The following is a 21,401-nucleotide window of genomic DNA, read 5'->3' as shown; positions in this document are numbered from 1 at the left end:
TCAATCATTCCAATCGACTAGAGAGGCCAGTGAGCTCCTACGTTAAGAAGTGGCTTGGACTTCCCAAATGCCTCAGCAGCATCAGAGTCTATAGCGACAGGATACTGTCACTGCCTATCCCTAGTCTGGTAGAGGAGTTTAAATGTGCAAAAGTGAGGCTTGAGATGTCACTCATGGACTCCTGGGACCCAATAGTGAGAGGCACTGCTCCCACCCTAGCAACGGGGAGGAAGTGGACCCCAGCCACATCTTTGCTACAGGCCAAATCTGCTCTTCAGCATCGTGACGTGGTGGGTCACATCCAACAGGGCAGACGAGTATTTGTTCTTGGAGCAGTAACACCTCGATGGCAACAGGCATCTGTAACCACACGTTGAAAAATGGTGGTGGAGGAGGTGCGTCGACAAGAGGAAACAGCCAGACATGCCAGAGCCGTAGCGCTGGCCAAGCAGGGTCACTGGATGAATTGGGAGAGTGTTGAAAAGAGGAAACTCTCATGGAGTGAAATCTGGGGCATGGAGTCTAATAGACTAAGTTTCATCATCTGAGCAACATATGATGTGCTACCTTCCCCAATAAATCTGCAGCTGTGGTTTGGAAAGGACCCATCCTGCCCCCTGTGTACAGTCCCAGCCACACTCAAGCACATCTTGGTTGGTTGTAGGACTAGCCTTACTCAGGGCAGATACACATGGAGACACAACCAGGTCCTCAGGTGTCTAGCCGAGAAAGTTGAGTGCAAAAGAAAATCCACCAACACTCAACCTTTCATGAACCAAGAGGAGGCAGTTTTCATCAACATTTTTCTGGGAGGGAGACAAGCCGAGGACAAGCCCCTCAACCCCGCGCCCGCTGAAGGTTGCCAGGGATTGGCAGATGCAAGTGGACTTGGATCAGGGGCTAATTTTTCCCACAGAGATCGTAACAACTACTCTGCGACCAGACCTCGTCCTTTGGTCTAACTCCCAAAAACTTGCGTACATCATTGAGCTGACGGTACCATGGGCGGAAGCAATTGAGGAGGCATTTGAGCGTAAGAAGCTGCGGTATGCTAACTTGGCAGCTGAGGCAGAGGACTGAGGCTGGAAGATCAAGGTGCACCCGGTGGAAGTGGGGTGCAGGGGCTTTGTTGCCAGTACAACAGCAGAGACATCTGTTACCCTCCAGTTCGATAGCAGGTTGTAGGTTGCTTTGCTTTCACTCTTCTGTCCGGTTCATCCAAAACCGGAGGAGTGTGGGTGCCAGTCAGTCGTATCAAATCTTTCATACTCCAAGAAATGTCTACATACTCTCGTCACATGAGGCTGGGCGTGTAGACTTCAAATCAGCTCCATTGTTTGTTTTAATAGACCTTCACCACTAGATGGCGGTGTTTAACAAAAATGTGTTATTGTAGCTCGACTGCAGAAAGCATTTAGAATGAGATAATAGTGTTGTAGTGGTTAGATTTTTTCATTTTCATCATCGCCATCATTATAAGCGATGTCTCCAGTACTGGAGTTTACCTGGTAGTTTCCTGTTTTTATTGTTTCTAATCATGTTTTCTAAGAGTTGGTGCTGGTTATGATCATTTCCACCGTTAGATTCATTAGATTTATGTGTCATTCTGCTACATCTGGGTTTCATCAGCATTTCATCTTCTTCTCCTGTTTGCTCATGAAAGACTCCAACCACTGACTACACCATCTCATGGCTCAAAGTGGTGTTACACAAAAGTGCAGGGTGGACCTTTATGCAGAAAGTTAAACAGTCCAGTGTCTGACTTTTCACAGTTTGCATTTTTGATGAACACACAAGAAGCTTACCTGTGATCCTGTCTCCTGATTTTGAACTGTAGGTCTGAGATAAAACAGTAACAAATAGTTTAAAATAAAAAATATTGAATATCTATTATAATTTGGCGCATGTCACAAATTTCTAAAAAGAAATACTTTTCCTTTATTTCTTTTTTCTATCACCAATAAAGATTTTTTTTTTAATTCCACAAAAAACAACATAAAAAAAGCACGGTTCAGGATGCAATGCCTTAGGACATAACTGAGTCTCTTTCACTATATGTAGAGAGAAAGGAAATTGATTTCTCCAATTTCTGTAATCAAAACACATTGTTTATATAATCAAAATAAACATGTCAAGTGACCCCCTACCTGATTTTTACTGCACCACAAACTTCAACATTTAAAATGAACAAAGAAAACAAAATGAACAACACTATATGCTTAGAAGTAAATGCTCCCCAGAGAGTGAAAACTCTAAAACACTCTAGAGTGCCCAGAAAGAGTAAAATCCAAAATTATATTTAATAAATTCAATAAGTGACCAAATGCAGGCACATTAAAACTATTAAATTTTTAATATTGTTGATTAGAAGTGAAAGTCCAGATCAAGGTACATTGCATTTGTCACACTGACGAAATAAGTTTCGGACTCCACAGTTTTTCAGTAAATTAATAAACAGAATAGAGCAATAACACAGATAAAAATTTCTTCAGGAGGTTTGGCTGACACATGAAGATGACAACAGCAGCTGTCCATAATGAAGCTGAATACTACAACTGTAGTATTCAGTACTGCATACACTTTTCAAAACCCATTCACACTAAAAACCACAGGAAACAACAGCACTGACACATTAAGGCCACAAAGATGCACAAAGAACAGCTTTTCGTAAATTTCTATACATGTTGCACTGAGATAAAAGAACCACAGGGAGGATGAAATAAAGATAAGATGAATGTGTTTGTACATTGCAGCATATTGCTTTGGCTTTGTCTGGGTAAAAGGCCTCACTATCTGCACACACACACACACACACACACACACACACACACAAACACACACACACACACACACACACACACACACACACACACACACACACACACACACACACACACACATAACTTTGTAAAATTATATTTTGCTTTAATTCAGCATTAATTTCCACAATACCCTGACCATATATCAGCCAAACATTTAATCTCCACATGATTCTGTTAAATGTTCATAGTCTCTGTTCTTGTTTACACTTTTCATGTTAAAGTCAATTAAATCTGGCTTTGTTGTTTTTCAATGTATTTTCTGTATACAGTAAACAGACACTTTATTAGGTGCAGCTATTAGGTACACTTATTAATTACCGCTGTTTAACTGATTATTCAAGCAAACACCTAATCAACTAATCAAATTGCAGAAACTTAGTGAATTTAGGCCTTTTTATATAATCAAGATGACCCACTAAAGTTCAAAATGGGAATCAGAATGGAGAAGAAAGGGGATTTGAGTGATTTTGAACAGGATGCATGGTTGTTGGTGGCAGACATGCCTTTCTGAGTAGTGTTCAAACTGTTGATCTGTACACTCCACAGAAGAGAAAATGCCCAGTGGGCTTCAGTTCTCTCAGGTAAAATGCCTTGTTGATGCCAAAGGTCAGAGGAGAATGGCCAGACTGCTTCAAGTTTACAGGAAGGCATCAGCATCTCAGGTTTTTGCTAGAGCACAGTATGAAAGGTTTAAATGTTTCAGTGTGCCTGCAGCATATCCTGTGGGACTGGTGTAGCTCGTTCCTCAGAGATGGTGGCGTATACATGATAAACATCAGACTGGAGAAAACAGACAGTCCTTTAAGTCTGCAGCATCAGTTAAGCTCAGAAAAGATTTTCTGCACCTCAGGTGTCACTTACCTCGTCATGTTTAAACTCTTCTCTGTTCAGTTTCTCTGCACCTGCAAGTAAGAGAATCACATCCTAAAATTACTTTCAGTCAGGCAGATACAGATGCATTTACTGCATGTGATTCCCCTCTCACTAAAGTCAAAAGTAAATCTTAGAAAAAAAAACTTATAAACATATAAAGTTTTTCACTTAATTTTAAACACATATTTCATTAACTATGCATAACCAATGTAATTTACAGCCTTTATGTAAAGCCCCCTTCATATACAGTAGGTGTTTAGGTTTCTACCCCCTGCTCTCATAAACTATTTTATCACCACTGGTACACATTCCCACAGCTAGGCTATGATTACACCATGAATTTTTTTCTCCATATTGTACTAAACAGAATTTAGATAGGTTTAAAGTTTGAAAAAAAAATCCTGTTGCTCACCAGTAGTACATCTGACAGCAGCCACTGAAGTGATCACACTGTAGGCTCCATCATTACTTACAAGTGGCTTTATCCAACAGAGAAAATAATTGATAACACATTACAAATGAATGCACCTTTTGTAATTAAATTACTGAATATTGAAGTTATGCGAATGTACATTTGCATTACCATTCCTCCATGGTCAGTATTTGTCATGCATACAAAGTCATCTGCAGCAGAGGTAAATAAAAAAATCTCAGTGAATAAAAATACATGCACTACTGTCTACTCTATTGATCCATGTTACAGTGCAATTTAAGGCATGCAATGTATGAATGCAGTAATACTGGCAGCTAAATAAATTAAATACCTGTGGTTTTGGCTTTAAACCTACAAGTAAAATAAATAAAGGGAGACAAAGGTTAAATTAAATTACAATGAAAATAAAAAGCTGGCTTAATGTGGATTTCTTTTGGTCGGTCGGTTTAAAAATTATAGGACAGTAAAAATTGTTAGAACCCATGTGAGACACAAGATGGCTTTTACTTTGAAAAGACTCTGGGATTTGAAGGCATTGTCCACCCTACAGTGTTTCTGGCTGGGTTGTGTAAATGGGGTTAGACAGATGTATAACTCATGAGTAATGACAATTAGATGGTTTCACTGTGAGTCAGAGCAAATGAGTAACTTTTTCCCCTCATTATATTTTAATTTCAAAAGAAGGAATAATTCTGTATTTAGCTATTTTCTTTTATTTCATTGCTTTAACTCATGTTTCTGTACACACACTTGCTTCTGCATTTTGTAAAATAATGTCCAGGAATGAAAGGGGAGATGTGATCAACATTTATTAAGGGAAAGCTCAAGTTTGCTGAAAAATAGATTTCTTACCTCTTTGGAGAATATCTGTCTGAGAAAAATAGAAATAAAGAATCAGATCAGTTTTACAGTCAGTGGCTCATTTACAGCAGTTCAACAAACATACACAAACCTACAAACTTTCATTCAATGAGACCTCCTGAAAGTATAAAAGCAGTACAAGTAGAGTTTGTAGAGTGGTGTGACAGCTCCAAACTTGAACTGAACCTGAGCAAAACCAAAGAGATGGTGGTGACCTTCTCCAGTAGGCAGAGGGATCTGGGTGCTTCAGTCACCATCACCATCCATGAGAAGCCAGTGGAGGTAGTTGAGGAGTACAAATACCTGGGAGCCATCTTTGACAACCACCTGAAATTCTCTGCCAACACAGAGGAGATTCTCAGGAGGTGCCACCAACGGCTATACCTCCTTTAAAAACACAGACTGGAATATGTTCACCCACACAGACCTGGACCAGTACGCCTCATCTGTACTGGATTACATCTCCAAAACCACAGACGGTGTCACCACCCAGAAACGGATCACCATGTACCCCAACCAGAAGCCTTGGATGAACCGGGATGTTCGTCTCCTCCTGAAGGCCCGCAACACCGCCTTTAGGTCAGGAGATGCACACGCCTACAGTACAGCCAGGGCTAATCTAAAGAAGGGCATCAAAAAAGCCAAACACCATTACAAAAAGAAGGTAGAAGAACACTTCTCCAACTCCAACCCCCGACGCATGTGGCAAGGACTCCAGACCATTACAGACTACAGGACCACCAAACCCTCCCCCACATCCTCTGATGTCTCCTTCCTCAACGAGCTCAACAACTTTTATGCTCAAAGGAATTTGCAAAGAAAAGCGTCTTACAAAGTATATGTAAGAGGTGGGGCCAAGGTGTGAAACCTGGCCCCACCTTGTCATGTGAATTCCTGACAAGGTGTGAAACCAAGGTGGGGCCAGGTTTCACCCGAAACCCTGGCTGATTAGGTCCCACACCCGCTTTCACACCTTGGCGCATGTGATTAGAGGATCACCAGGGGGTCCTTTGTCCCTCCTTGGGGGGATACTCCCACTGGGTTTAAATCTGGGACTCTCGGCCATTTGACCTTAGAACTGAAGAAGCTTCTCGGATGAGAGGTGAAACGTCTTCAAGCAACTCAAAGAAGTCCAGACGCTTTTCTTTGCAAACTCCTTTGACTTCATATTCTGTATAGTTTTTCATATTTATATCCTGTTCATAGCCTGTACATAGCTTGTACTCACTACAGCCTGTACATACTTATAGTTATAGAATATTCATAACATACTTCATACCGTGTACATTATAACATACCATAATAGACCCATTTCTGTAATATACTTACATATCTATATTATTGCTAATATATATTGTAATATATCTATATCATGGCTAAAGCACTTCTGGATGGATGCAAACTGCATTTCGTTGCCCTGTACCTGTGACATGTGCAATGACAATAAAGTTGAATTCTATTCTATTCTATTCTTAGGAAACTCAACTCCTTTGGAGTCAGCACACCCATCATGATGACTTTTTACTATGCCTTCCTGGAAAGCATCATGACCTTCTCCATCACCTGCTGGTTCCACTCCCTCAGCCTTCAGAACAGGAACAGACTGCAGTGCACTGCATCAGTGTGCTCTAAAATCATTGGCCTGCCTGTCAGAACTCTGGCAGAGGTTTTCAGCCAACAGGCCCTAAGGGTACGTCCACACTAATGCGTTTTCATTTGAAAACGCATCGTTTTCTCTCTGTTTTGGCCCCCCGTCCACACTGAGATGGCGCTTTCCTCAAGGAAAAACGCAGCGTTTTAAAAACCCTCTCGAAAACGCATACATTTCAAAACGCAGCTGTCCCGTCGCAGTGTGGACACACGAAAACGCAGACTTTCTAAAACAATGACATATTTTAGTCATGTGATGCAGTCATGTTACCAAATAAACAAAGATAGCGGAGGGCATTATACAGCAGTTGTTTTGATTGCTCTCAATTTTGACAGCCCTGAAAAAGATGAATATCAGTTTGTACATGCTCCAGATAGCTTTTCTTCAAATTCTTTAATTCTCACTCGCTTTTGCGCAAACGCAGGACTGGAGCATAAGCGTTTTCATCCGTTTCAATGTGGACGCAAAACTCTGTGAAAACAACTGAAAACGCTAGTGTGGACGCGGAGCGTTTTCAGATGAAAACGTCGTTTTCAAATCTATCCGGGCTAGTGTGGATGTAGCCTTAGACAGGCAGCCAAAATCATCAGTGACCCCTCTCACATTCTTCACCCCGCATTTCAGTGGCTCCCCTCTGGGCGACGCTTCCGCTGCATTTCCTGCAGGACTGAGAGGAGGAGAGCCACCTTTGTCCCCAAAGCCACTCTGCTTTTTAACTCCAGCCGATAAGAACATTTTCCACACCAGAAACATAAACTACTCTACACTCTTTTTATACTGCCGACACTTTATTCACTTTTAGTCACTTACAGTTATTTATTCACCTTTCAGTCACTTTAATTTTAAAACTGTGTATATACTGTGTATTTATTATCTCACTCTTACTGCCTGTTTATGCCCTGTCCTTATCTTTAACGTCATGCTGCTCTGTTGTATCTTAATTGCCCCTTGGAGATAAATAAAGTCTTTCTGATTCTGATTCTGATACAAGAAATCTAAAAATACAATTATTTGCTAAATCCTTAACACTACTTAACATATTATTGCATAAAATAATTTTTTATTACTGACTGATGGCAAGAAGAGTAACCAGAGCAATCTAATATGAAATCAGTTTTAATGCAATCAATTTAAATCTGTAAATGTTATACTCTAACATTAATATCCATCTGCACATTGACAAATACTTTCACATAGCGATTAATATAAATCTCACCATTTCTTCTTTTAGATCTAAGAATCATCAGCACCAGTAAAATGACGCCCACAGTTACACCGAAACCAACGACGACTAACACAACAGTCAGTGTCCACGTTCCTGTTTGAGATCACAAACACATCTCATTTTTAACTCAAAAGTTGGACAGTTCTATGTCTCTGTACTAAAGTTCACACTAAATATATGGCTTAGATTAACATTTTAATTTCTGATTAAATAATGCCACAAATAACACATCAGTAATTTAATTACCTGATGGTGAGGTCCCAGAAGTGGTAAAAGTGGAAGCACTGGGTGTGCTGGGACTTGATTCTCCTGCAGAAATACAAAAAAGTGTTAAAGACCTTTTAAAGAAGTGATGTGTGCTGATGTTCTGTAATTCAAAGGGAAGACAGTTGTATGGACAAAAATTGTGATAAATTTAATCCACAGTTTTAATTAGCACTGTGAGCTCTGAGACAGTCTTAAAGCGCTATATAAGAATCAATCATTTACCACTTAATGACTGTTGAAAAATACACAATGTGAAATACTTTACTCCTGTGTGGGTTGGTTTTATGACGTACCAGTGTTTGTTTTATTTACAGGTTTTTCAAATGTGTGATCTACTGAAATAAAACAGAAATATTACAAAAACTTTTACAACAACATAACTTTGCATTTTCAGTGTACTCATAACGGTCTCACCTGTGTTACTCCTTCCTGATGTCATGTCCTCAGCTTTTGTGGTTGCAGAGGTCATATTAGTTGCATGGTTTAGATTAGTAGTAGTTACTAATTTAAAACACATAAATACAAAATAAATAACGCAATGTCAAATATATCACAATTTTTAAAGTAAATATTTGTTACAGCATTTCTTTTCTGTATCACTAATAAAGATTTAACTACAGTAAAGAAAACAACATAATATATATATTTTGATGCAATATATTGCAACAAAATTCCACAACTTAGCTTTAATGTGAAAAGATTTGCTGAAAACTGAAAAAACTGCATACAATGCATATAGGCCATTGTTTGTGTTTAACTAATGAGACGTATCAGTAATTTAGTTACATGATGGTGAGGTCGCAGAAGAGATAGAAGTGAAAGCAGTTGATGTGGTGGGAATTAATTCTGCTGCATAAATGCATAAAAAGTGTCTAAAATTATTTAAATGAGTCATGTGTGATGATATTCTGGATTTATTTTACAAGTATTGTATCTAACACCTACCCATGGTTAGAGTAGATGATGGTTTTGTGTCTGTCATTGTTGATTCTCTTTCCATAATGTCTAGAGTAAAAGGATTTTTTTATTATTATTATTATTATCATTATCTTTTTGTTTTTATGCAATCACTTCAAACTGAGTAATTTCTAAACGAAAGTTTTAAAAACGTATTAATTTAAATCACTCTCTCAAGCTTCTGACATGCACCTATGAACTCTTCCTGGAAGTCACATCATGACCACTTGTACTTGATTTATGGTGCAAAACTCTGTGAATGTCAAGAAGACAAACTCTTCCTCTAAATAAACACGGTTGTTGTGTTCATGAGTCATAGTGAGAGACTAAGCTTTATCATTCATGCTAAGCATCAAAATTGTAGCTTTAGCAGAATGTATGTAAGCATGTTAACCTGAAAATTGAATTAAAGCTTATTTTTGGTCAAGTACACACCACTGCTTGTGCGTCTGAGCCTACAGAAATAAAACAGACATAAAACTTTCACAGCAATGTATCTTTGCATTATTGATGCAATGACAGTCTGTCAGCTGATGCTATTTTCAACTCTTTTGAGAGCTGGACTGGTGTCAGACTAACTGTAGCCCTTGTAATTTGGTGATTAAATAATACAGCACAAAACACATCAGTAATTTAGCTCCTGGTGGTGAGTTCACAGAAACCGTGGAAGTGGAAGTACTGGACCTGTTGATTCTTGATGCTGCTGCATAAATATACACAAAGAGTTCAAAACCTTTGAAAGAAGCGACGTGTGATGATGATCTGGGTTGATATTTATGTGTATTGTGCATATTACCTGCGGTCGCGGAAAATGATGATTTCATGACAGTCACTGGTGGTTCTTTTTCCACAATATCTACAGGGAAAAGAAAAACAACAAAAATGTGTTGGGTTTTTTTGTTTTTTGTTATTTTTGGAATCACTGCAGCAGACATCATTTAAAACTAAAAAATTGAATCAAACTGATTTAGCTGTGCAGTTATACTAATGACAGTGTGAGTTAATCAGTCAGTTCACCACTTTGGAAACATTTAGTAGATTCTCATTAAATTTAAATTGCAGGTGATGAGCCCCAGATAACCACATACCTGCAAAAATAAAAGCTCCTGTAGCCTTGCTTACTAAGTCCTGACATATACTTTGTAAGATAGTGATCATAATAATAATTTGCTATTTTTGGTAAAACCTGAATCTTATCATTAACACTGTGAGCTTTAATCAAGAATTTAATTAGCTGGACTGTGAACACAGAAGCCACTAGCATGGCTGCACTGTTATACACATTTAAAAAATCAGGCTTATGAAGCTGTTTTATTTATTGTGAAGTGTAATTTTTCCAATATGGACCCACAGTCAGAAATGCAATCAGCTCAAGTGAAATGAAATCAGAATAACAGGAGTAACAACTTGAAACTCTTCAAAAAGTGAAATTTCTGATCAGATCAATGTGAATATTCACCAGCACTTAAACACTTTCATTAACTTGTCACATAAAAATAATTCAGTTTTTCTTGGACTTACCTTTCAAGCTGTATTGATCACTGCGAGGTGACAAAGAGTTGGGTTCATTTTCCAAACTGTAATCACAGCTGGCATCTTTTTGCTGAACAAAATGTAAATGCCTCAAAAAATCAGCAACTGCAACATAAAACTGGCAGAACCTCTGTTTGGTTTTTATGCTGCTTTCCTTTGAGACAGCTTCATTTAAGACTGAACGACTTGCTTCTCCAAAGTACAGATTACATCTTGTATTGTCTTTCACAGATACAGGCAGAGAGCAAGTGATGAGAACAGATTCCCCATCAAAATGCTGAACACTCATCTCTGGTTTTTGACCTGCATGAAGATCAATGGAGTATCATTAAATATCTGTCACATATTTTGCATGTTTTACCAGTACAACAACAACGACAGCGGTGGTGATAATCACAACTGTCCTACTGTAACACTCAGTCATCATATTTTACAACATTTTTTAATCCCCTGAAATTTCTTTTAACACCACATGGAGGTTGTAATGTATTTTACATGTATTCGACGAATCAGTAAAATCTGACATTCATCACAGATGATGCGTGAGAAACACATGTTGAACTGGTTAAATATGAACTGGACCATCGCGTCATGTCTGTTAATATGAACAGACAGAAAGGTGTAACTGAAATCCAACATAATTTTATCATAACAAGTTTTTATATGAAATACAAACAGTGATTCTGTATCAGGTTTTTGTATCTGCAAATTTAGTTCAGCGCAGTAGGCCAGATGTTTATAACCAAACACCTGCAAAGTAATAACTGACAACAACTGTAACAATTAACTTTAACACACTCTCCTAAACATGAAACACTGTCCACCAGATTCCTGCTAAAGGTAATTGTATGTTAAATGATCTAATAACAGGAAGAAGAGTCTCTTACTTTGTATGCTGATGGAGGATGAGTTACTGTGCGCTGAAGGAGAATTCACAGATCCGTCCTCCACTGTGTAAAAACATCTGACTTTGACCTCAGCAGGTGAACTCTGATGTGACATAAACAGCAGTTCAGTTCCTGTCAGTGACTGCAGACATGAGACGCCTTTGTTACCTTGTTGCTCCCCAGTATAAAAATAACAGTGATGAACTGAGGCAAATGCTGGTGCCTGACAGTGTAACGTGACTGAGTCTGTCTCTGAGATCTCTGCTGTGTTCACTGTCAGTGTTGGTGGAAGAAGAGCTGAAAGATTAGAGGGAAAGACATGTATCAAATATCTAAAAGGTTGTTATGTCAACACTCTGAATGAGAGATTTGTTGTAAACAAACAATGTGTGAAAACTTTGTTCGGTTATTTGCAGACTGTATCAGTTCATATGATGCTAAAAGAACAGTTTGAAATGAAAAGTGTAAATTGCAGACTGACCTTGGACTTGATACTCATGAGAGGAAACTGTCAGAAATAACATGTTTAAAAAGGGAAATACATGCATGTGTTAATAACTGGATAATAACAGATATGTAACATTTAAACATTTAAACTGTTAAAGTTTGAACCAGTTCTTCTCGGAGTCTGTATAAATGCAGATTTAATTTAATCCAACAAGAACAATAGTTTCTCGATAAACTAACCTGCATAGAATCACCAGCCATGAAAAATGTAGGTTACAGATTATTTGCAAAGATGACCCTGAGTTCATTTATGGTGAAATCTACAGAGAATTAACTTACTCATGAGGATGACAAACAGCAGGTGTCCAGTCATGATGAAGCTGAATACTACAACAGCCAAATTGAACAGAGTGATTGTCATTTTGCAGAACTTGTTCAAACTAAAAAGACAGGAAGCAACAGCACTGAACATCACTCAAAGGTCACAATGATGCAGCTTTCGAAAATACCCATACGTGTTTTACTGTGAAACAAAGAACCACAGCAGAGGGGTGAAAAGAGGCTAATGAGAAGAGCACATTTGAGCATCATTTACTTTGAATTTGTGTGGTTTAAAGGCCTCACTATCTGCACACATGCATCACTTGCATTTATTTTCAAAGCATTGCAACACATGAAGTATTCATAAGTTAGTTCATAAGACATTCATAAAGCGCATATTTTATCTTTTGTATCTGCTGTTACCTGATAGTCTGCCTCTTTAGTCACTGAGCAGTCTAAATATGTTCTTGCTTCATATATAGATTCATTCAAAGCTTCAGTGATGAGAGGTAACTGAAATACAGATTTTTTTTAACACCTTTTAACACCTCTACAACATATCATATACATCTGCTTTTGACACAGACAAAAGTGCGCACTAAACAACAGTTGAAACGATGTTCAACATTCTCAAAAGTTGGACGTAGCTTTTTCAGAGGGAGAACGATACATTCAGAAAGTGCTGCATTCACTGAAAACACTACATCCAGATGAACAGAATCAACTTTTGGCGATTTTCTTACCTGAATGATTGAGAATGCATTAAGATGTTCAACATTGCACTATCAGCCTAAATTTAATTACATCTGCACTCTCTGATAATACTGAAATAATGTTGTAATCATGACTATAGATGATGATCGACATGATTTTTTTTAACCAACTTGCAATCCAGAGGCAATAACAGAGCGCTCTACATATCCAACATTTAAGACATCTCAATCAATGGCTCATTGCAAATCATCATATTTGTGTTTCTTTTGTTGTATGTCTGTAGACACATGAACGCATGGAGACTATAGTTCATAAGAAGGTGGCGGGGAAAGGATGCAAAATGGAGCCCTCTACATTGTATCTTTTAGGGTTACTGGAGCTGTTGTTTCTCTATGAAATAGACAAAAAAGAAATAAAGTCACATAATGTAATGGTGCATGCTGCATCCAAATTCAATAAATGGATGGAGAACTAATATTCTCCAACAAGGGACCACAACAAGGGACCACATGAGAAATTGGGACTGTTGTGAAGGGCTGCACCAATAAGCTGGACTCAGTTCTGTTTAATATTAATTTTATCCCATTATAAGCTTACCACAACAGTCACAGTTTCCTGTGTGGCCCCAGAGGAAAATTCATAGAACATACTCTGACTGGAAAACCCATCATGTCACCACTCCACTCCACCACCACCACTCTTTTCAGAGGAGCCGCTGCTGAGTTTCTGAAGTCCTGAATATAAACATATCAAAGCCATTTTTTGTTTGTAGGCGTTTCTGGACCCAAGGTGGAACTCAAGCATGAACTCATCCTCACCTATGCAAACATTTTTACAGTCATCACAGGTCTGCCTCTGTAGTCACTGAGCAGTCTAAATTTGTTCTTGCTTCATATGTAAATTAGATACAAAGTTTCAGTCATGAGTTGTGAATACAAATTTAGTTCCTGTCCTTTTTCTCTACCAGATAATTTTATCTGTGAGAACACAGAAGCCACTAAGGTGGTTATTACTGAAATAGAGGTCATTTTCGCACCTCTACAATGTGTGACACGCATCTGCTTTTGACACAGAGACAAGTGTGCACACTCAGATAGCAAACAATAGTTGTTCAACGTTGTGCTATCAGTCTAAATTTTGTGAAATCTGCATTGAGCATTGATATTGTTTCTTAATCAGTTTTGGACCCTTGGATAATATTGAGATAATACTAACAACATGACTGCAGAACTTCAGTAAGAAAGCCAAATAGCAATAAAAAAAAAATAGGGAACTCACTGAACTCATTTATGCATTTGCTTTTGTTGTATATCTTTATGTCTTTGTTCATTTTAATGTTTTATGTGACCTGGCCTGGGACTACAGATATAAATGATCAGTTTCGTTATAACCTGGCATCTTTTAATTTTGGCATACTGATGTACATCAACATGCAATGTTCCAGTTAGATAAAGAAAAACATTTCATTTAATCAATGCTGAATTCTGACATTGTTTTTTAATCACTTTTGCGGCATTTCAACTTATATTAAATGGCAAATTACTAACAATACTCAATACTTCAGAGTATTGTACTTTTGTATTTACAGCCAGGATAAATTGTGTAATGGTGTTGAAATATATTTATCCTTATTAAACTTCTTATTAAACTCTACCTATCACTGAAATAAACACGGGTTCATTTAACTCGCGTTAAATACTTTTTATAATATTTTACTTAGCTTGAAATCATGTCTGGGGAATTTACTCCTACCTCTGTGATGTCCTGCCTCCATCCAGCCTAGACATAGGCTGGATGGACTGCTTATAGCTAAAGGAAAATTCTGTGTAGTGCATTTGCACCAACTACAAAAGAAAATACAAAAACACAATGTGAATAAAGCACGTGAAAATTTAGAAATCTGTCAAAAACTTGTTTAAAACTAAAAATGATTAAATTCACATCTCAAAAGCTAATTTTGAGCATAACATTTAACCACCCAAAACAGTTTATTTTACTATTACAAATATCATGTTAATTAAAGAGGTGCAAATGGTTGCATAAAGTGCCAAATACAATCAGCAAAGATATGAATGTGATAAAGTGCGTTTCAGTCCCGGGGTAGGTTCGTCTCTTGGTCAAAAATCTGTGACTTTTAAATATCATTCCCAAGTAAAATTTACCAAGATTAAACCGTATTTTTGTCAGCGAGAAAATCTCGATCAACCAATTAAAACATATGTCACTGTGGTCACACCGTCAAGTTTCATCAGTATTTCAGTCTCAACCACGACGATTCAAATGAAAAGTCAGCGTTGTTTCAATGTCGTCTTGCTATCTGTGCATTTGAAGCACTGCTTGGGTGTTTTGACTCCGGATGAGGTGACAGGATTGAGTGATAACACATTAAGTTGGATGAATCCGCGGTGGCTTTCAAATCCTAATTTACCACACCTGGTGCGATGCCGTTCACCTGGTCTCATTATACCGGAAACAACTGCATAAAAACGGAGACAGTTGCCAAGAAAGGAGAGCACGCATATTTTAAGACTTTAGCTTGTCTATCTTTATTGTGGCCTGTTTTTATATTTTAGTGCAATGCCTCCCAAAAGGCCACCAGCGCACTCCACTGATCCGTCCGAATCGTCCACAAGCGAAGCGTCGGTGGATGAGAAGCCGGGAAAGAAATCAGGTCTGTGCGCAAACGGCGAAAATCTTTAAGATAGAACGAACTTGAAAAATTATATGTAAATGTTCTCTGCGTAGATGCTGCGCCTCATCCATCCACGGCGATCATGGTGAAAGAAGCACTTCAAGCGTTGGACTCGCGCAAAGGGGTTTCATCCCAGGCGATACTGAAGTATATCACAGAAAAATACCCGTCGGTGGATTTGGCGAGGCTGAAGACTTTAGTTCGGAAAAACCTGAAGAAGGGAGTGGAAAATGGGACGCTGGTTAAGCCTGGAAACTCCAGCGCGAATACGGCCACGAGGAGATTTAGGGTAAGCGGTTACATCAGCAGCTGCGTTCAAACGAAGAGTTCAAATGTCACTGACAGGTTTCGTCTTTATTTTAAGCTTGCACCAAAGACTAAACCAAAAGCCGAAAACGCAGAGCCCAGTGTGAAGAAGTCTCCAAAAGCAGCCAAGGATGGAGCCAAGAAGCCCAGCAAAGCGGGTATGAAAGACCGTTAAACCGCGAGTGAGCAGTAATTTAAGCTGTTACTCTGTGTCTAACTCGTCATTTCTTACAGGTGCCACAAAGAAGAAAGACGCTGCAAATGGACAAACGAAGTCTAAAGAGGTGAGCGGGCGCAGTGTCCTGAACATGTCAGTTTTCACTGCATCTCTTGTCTGGTAAAATAGTTTATGAACACTGGAGAGAATGTAAAATTCTGGCTTTCATTCAATGTACCTGTGGCTCCTAAATTCCCCTTTTGCCTTTTAGGACTCAAAGCCTCTCAGAAAGTCAAAGGATGAAGAGGCTTCTACATCAAAGGTTGCTCCAGCAAAGAAGCCAAAGGCTAAAAAAGCTAAACCGACTGGGGATGGTGAGGAAACTGCTGCCTCGACCAAAACTAAAGCAAAGAAAACGAAGGAGGCAAAGCCTGGAAAGGCTAAGGTTGCCAAAGCGGACAGTACAGTGGCTTCTAAATCAAACGGAAAACGAGGGACAAAGTCTGCAGATTGAACTTGTAATTCTAAACTGTTTTTATATCGTTTGTCAAATAAATCTAAATTCTTAGCTCTTGAGTCAATTTGAGTATATTCTAATGACCTTTAATACTTGACTATGCAATGACTAAACCCGAGCATTGCAAATATACTGAATCTGGCCCCTAATTTACTTCAGACGGTCTGCATTTGTACTACTGAAGGTCTAACATGTCCTAAAAATAAATAAACCTGACAGATTTTTGTACTTGTGAGTTTATGACTGCGAGTCTATAATGCTGTGTAACCTGGTTTCAAAATAAAAAGGGTGTCCATCTGCAAACATTCTGAACTTAAAATTCAGGTGGTGGCTGTCTGAGAATGAACCATATCAGCAGACAGCTTTTTAACAAAGCTGACCTAGTGGTCTCTTCACCAAATTGAGTCCCTGTTTCTATTAATCGGTGCATGTCCCTGTGAGAATATGTTGACCATCCTCAGCTGTAGGTTTGTCCTGTAAACAAAGGATTCATTCCTGTGTAACTCTGACTTCACTGTACGGGCCGTTGCTTTCTGTAGTAAGACTCATACACTAGATTTAAGTTTCCTTTCACTACATTAATAAAGATGAGTGGTGCCTGCATTCATTTTATTTTTTTCCAGGATGTTAATTGCCGAAGTGTAAATGGTGATACTCTAAAATAACATCCCAGTGCCTCCACAGAAAAGACAAAAGGATCAGAAAAAGCAGGGTGCAAAGCATTCGACGGGCTGTCTTGAAAAATGGGGCCACCCAGCTGCTCACTGTGGACATCAGCACCAAAAGCACAGTTACAAAGGCTAGCGATACATCGATTAGTTTTTCAAGTAGTGTCTGTGCAGTGGTATTGGCCCGTGTTTCTGGATGCACTGCGTCCTCTTCTTTCTGCTGCTGCTCCAGCTTGAACTGGCGTCTCTCACAATCCTCCAGCACCTCCTGCAGGCCAGAGACAAAATTGAAGTTTTCTAATACCCAAGGAGAAGAAGAGCAGCTACAAAGCCCTTATTGTGGTTAAAAAGGGCCTGGCATCTTTTTAGCGCTGGCAGAATCTGTTTCTTTTTTTTCTGAGGTGGAATAGTAAAGAGTAAATCTGGATTTTTTTTTTTTTATTATTATTTTGTACAGAAAGGAAGAATCATCACATCGGTTAAATACTGGAACAACGTCTCTTGTCATGGGAAAACATTATTTGAAACTTACATAAAAATCTTGTGTTGCATCAAAAGACCGATCAGCACTCTTCTCTGCTGTGGCGGCTAACTCTTTTTTCAAGTTCCAAACGTCATTCTGATACTGTTCTGTCAAGTCAATGAATCGCTCTTCTAAAGATTCCCTTCTGCAAAACATAACACTACATCAAAACAGCAGATGGTTTCAGCCTACACTTCTGTATAGAGTAATATAGTACCTGTTCTGTAGGTCTTGAAGGTCCTCAAAGAGCAAAGAGTAGTTTCGTTGGTAACTCGCATTTAAGTTTTTAAAGTGTTCCTCAAGTTGGCTTTGGCTTTCCTGAAGCTTACCGACGTACTTGAGTACATCATCAAAGGCCTCGCTGTGGTCACAAGTGCACTCCCTTGAGCTACTGTATAAGATATTGAAAGAGACATTTTAGTCAGATTGTGCACCACAGTTGCTGAATAATTAGACTGAAAGAAGATGCAGAGGCCTCCTGTTTGTTACTAGCGGTATATGGATAACAGCGTGCTTTCCAGATGACTGCTGTAACCTGAAAATTGGTCTGCCTCAAACTGGGCCTCTGTGGGGTGACTACATACATGAGCATGCTTTTTCCACTAACAGTAAAAAGCAATGAGCAGTGTGTCCTTACTGATAAAATCTGTCTTTTACTGCTGTTTAAAATAATAAAACAATTTGGTTTTTTTGGTTTTTTAAAAAGCGAGATGTAAATTAATTAACATGTTTAAATTAAAGACTTTAAATTCAATGTTTTTTAGCATTAGGACAAAAATGAATTACGGGAGTTTTCACACACAATTTATAAGCACTCATTTTAGTGTGGTGTCTGCTTAAAATCTACTGTAAATAGTATGCTTTATTTTAAAAATCCATTTTGTCACTGTTAAGTTGTGCTGATAAAATGGGAACTAACTTATTACAAAAATGACTGAGGGAATAAAAATCCACCCAGAACTCCAAACCATCATCACAGTCAATCAGCATCACACCAGGGCATGTGTAAATGTTGTGTTAAATCTCATTTCTAGAATGCATGAAACATCCAACAGTTGTAAATGTTAATATGCATTCACCAGCCATTTTATTAGGTACACCTTACTAGTAATGGGTTGGAGCACTTTGGGCTTAATTCTTCATGGTATAGATTCAGCACAGTGTTGGAAACATTGTGTGAGGCTATCATGTCAACATGGACCAAAAACTCTGAGCAGTTTCAGCTGTATGTCTATGATGGGAATGTCAAGTTCCTAAATAACATTTCTTCTCCATTCTGATGCAGTGTTTGAACGTCAGGAACGTGACTTGAACATGTCAACATGCTTACATTGTTAAATTTGCTGCCATGTGACTGGCTGAGTAAATATTTGCTGTGACCAATGTTCCCTCTAATTTTTCACGTGTCTGAGCGAACACACAAACTCCATGAGCGATCCCTTGGACCACTGTGAGCAACATCAGACGTGTGCACTGTGGTCACGCCAGCATCTAATCCATCCAAGTTACATGGTTTATTAAAATAATCAAATGACAGCATTTATATTTATGTTTGACTACTTTTAATTAACTGCTTTAGCCCACTTACAATGAAAATGTAAAAAAAATCTAGTCATTGACCTGTGTAGTATGTTAACACTATTGGAAGTAAAAATAATTTGAACTCCAATTTTGAAAACACAACTTTCTTTCTTTTTAAAAAAAGCTCTGACTTGTATTATGAGTCTGTGGTCTGGGAGAGAGTCCTGTAACTCTGTCTGCAAAATACAGTATATAATAACCAATGCTGGGCAATTAATTATATAGTTACTTCTTCGAAAAAGTAACTCAGTTTGGCAAACAACAAAGATTTTTGCAGCTATTTTTTTTTTAATGCAGCCAAGGCATTTTTAAATAAACATTTCAAACTATTTACAGAACAATCAGCTGTTCTGCATCAAATCTGATGCCACACAAATCATTTGTGCCACTAGAAAAAAATAATTTCTGTCCCTTATGAGATAAAGGAGAACAACAGCCTGATACCTGCAGGCCTGACAACAGGAGATGTATCACTCCTGTAACACCTGTAACATTCAGTACTCGCCTCATTGTTCTGACACACACAGCAAAACTACACTAACTACACAAGATTTGGGCTAAACGTCTCAAATCTCTCACATATCAAAGCACCGCCGTCACTCCTAAAACTTCCCCCCGTTTCTTAACAACTAGATGCCACGTTGCCATATCATTTTTTGATTGGTCGACATGGTACTTTTTTGGACGAATAGGAAAGGGGGAGGGGGGTGGAGTTTGTTTTTGCTCACAGGCGGAGAGTGCTTTCGAGCGTTTTCCTTATAAAACGCCGTTTTTACCGTTTCTTCCCGCAGTAAATATAAACAACGACAGTATTCAGGAAGAAAACCAAACATTGCATATATTTTTTATCACAACTCTGGTTTTAAGTGGCCTATCAACACAGTTTAAAAACTGGTATAAAGTCCACACTTTTTCCGTCAATTGTTCCGTCTGTCCTGCTCACATCTCCAATGGTTGTACACTTGTCATTAACGTGGCTTCACTCCACATCAGCCACGCCGCTTTGCCAGCTAAAAGACCGTTGTCGGCACATAAGGACGCTGTCATAGCCTGTCAACGATGTTGATTAGCTGCGTATATACCAATGGCATTAAATGGCATTATTGGCTGGACTATGGGATAAGGTGGCATCGTTCTAATACAATATGGGAGCAGCCACTCACTCACTGACTAACACTGCAAAACAGAATTGTTAAAGTATTAATTTTAATTTCAATTCAGGTTAATTTTTTTTGTGCGCAACACAGATTTTCTGTGCGCAGAGACCGTGCCAGCAGTGCGCACGTGCGCAGCTTAGAGGGAACATTGGCTGTGACCCTGGTGTAAATCAGTAATCTCGAAGACATTTTTATTACATTTCAAGAAACACCTGGGCTTGTACAGAACATAGAGGATAGAAACAAAGTAACGATCCTATCACGCTAGTATCGATCCGATACCAATACCAGCGTTGGTATCGGTACTATCAATATATGGCTCGACCTGCCCGCCTCTAATTCACCGGGAGCTGTCGTCCCTTAAGCTGCTGGTGCTGTACCCCGTGTGTAGCCCGCAGACTTACACCTAACACACACTAACGGAGATAAAGATCCTAACCCCACACTTGAATGTAGTAAGAACATCATTTTTGATGACTGTGCAGTTCTTCCTGGTTATATTGGTCGCTTCACGCTCACCTGGCTTCAAGTGACATCTTGGAGTCGTAGTCGGGTGTCAGTGACCTCTCAAGCGTTGATATGTTGAGACACATTTGTCACCTTTTTTAAAACAAAATCCAACTGCTTTGCATGTGTTAAAGTTTAGCGGAATCGAAGCGATAAATGTTGTAAACAGTAAAACGACGTTGGTGCCCAACGTTCATGTTGCTTAACAACATGTAAATCTGTCAGAAACAGAAACGTTCACGCTGATTCAGGTTTGTGAATGTCGTAAAACGATCTGCTATCCGGTGTTTCAGGTTCAGTAA

General features: G+C 38.8%; 3 protein-coding genes across 5 annotated transcripts; 1 reads left to right on the top strand and 2 right to left on the bottom strand.

The window, feature by feature from the left end:
• Positions 1–2,365: 2,365 nt before the first annotated feature.
• Positions 2,366–12,366, bottom strand: LOC120440191. Of its 3 annotated transcripts, XM_039612037.1 has the most exons (16): positions 12,296–12,366; positions 11,991–12,017; positions 11,510–11,806; positions 10,611–10,925; positions 9,886–9,945; positions 9,078–9,137; positions 8,547–8,633; positions 8,426–8,467; positions 8,112–8,174; positions 7,857–7,958; positions 4,981–4,999; positions 4,460–4,479; positions 4,279–4,319; positions 4,108–4,174; positions 3,684–3,724; positions 2,366–3,602 (listed from the first exon to the last, which is right to left on the bottom strand). In XM_039612037.1, the coding sequence occupies exons 1-16, from the start codon at positions 12,327–12,329 to the stop codon at positions 3,522–3,524; spliced, it is 1,356 nt and encodes a 451-aa protein (XP_039467971.1). In that variant the 5' UTR covers positions 12,330–12,366; the 3' UTR covers positions 2,366–3,521. The 3 variants fall into 3 exon arrangements, with proteins under 3 accessions (XP_039467971.1, XP_039467972.1, XP_039467973.1); XM_039612038.1 differs by lacking the exon at positions 9,078–9,137; XM_039612039.1 differs by lacking the exon at positions 9,078–9,137 and having other exon boundaries at positions 8,426–8,464.
• A 3,085-nt stretch (positions 12,367–15,451) lies between these two features.
• LOC116336011 (histone H1.8) lies at positions 15,452–16,714 on the top strand. The gene is made up of 5 exons (XM_031759809.2): positions 15,452–15,662; positions 15,737–15,972; positions 16,048–16,147; positions 16,224–16,273; positions 16,418–16,714. The coding sequence occupies exons 1-5, from the start codon at positions 15,569–15,571 to the stop codon at positions 16,658–16,660; spliced, it is 723 nt and encodes a 240-aa protein (XP_031615669.1). The 5' UTR covers positions 15,452–15,568; the 3' UTR covers positions 16,661–16,714.
• Positions 16,715–17,036: 322 nt separating this feature from the next.
• Positions 17,037–21,312, bottom strand: LOC116336001 (transmembrane and coiled-coil domains protein 1-like). Its single transcript, XM_031759794.2, has 4 exons — positions 21,112–21,312; positions 18,072–18,245; positions 17,864–17,999; positions 17,037–17,599 (listed from the first exon to the last, which is right to left on the bottom strand). Exons 1-4 carry the CDS (start codon positions 21,183–21,185, stop codon positions 17,291–17,293), a joined length of 693 nt encoding a protein of 230 aa, XP_031615654.1. The 5' UTR covers positions 21,186–21,312; the 3' UTR covers positions 17,037–17,290.
• Positions 21,313–21,401: the final 89 nt, after the last annotated feature.

Source organism: Oreochromis aureus, linkage group 5 (assembly GCF_013358895.1).
Source record: "Oreochromis aureus strain Israel breed Guangdong linkage group 5, ZZ_aureus, whole genome shotgun sequence".
In the NCBI taxonomy this organism is placed as follows: Eukaryota; Metazoa; Chordata; class Actinopteri; order Cichliformes; family Cichlidae; genus Oreochromis; species Oreochromis aureus.
The sequence above is the reverse complement of the archived record's forward strand: the minus strand, read 5'-3'. Positions and strand labels throughout refer to the sequence as shown.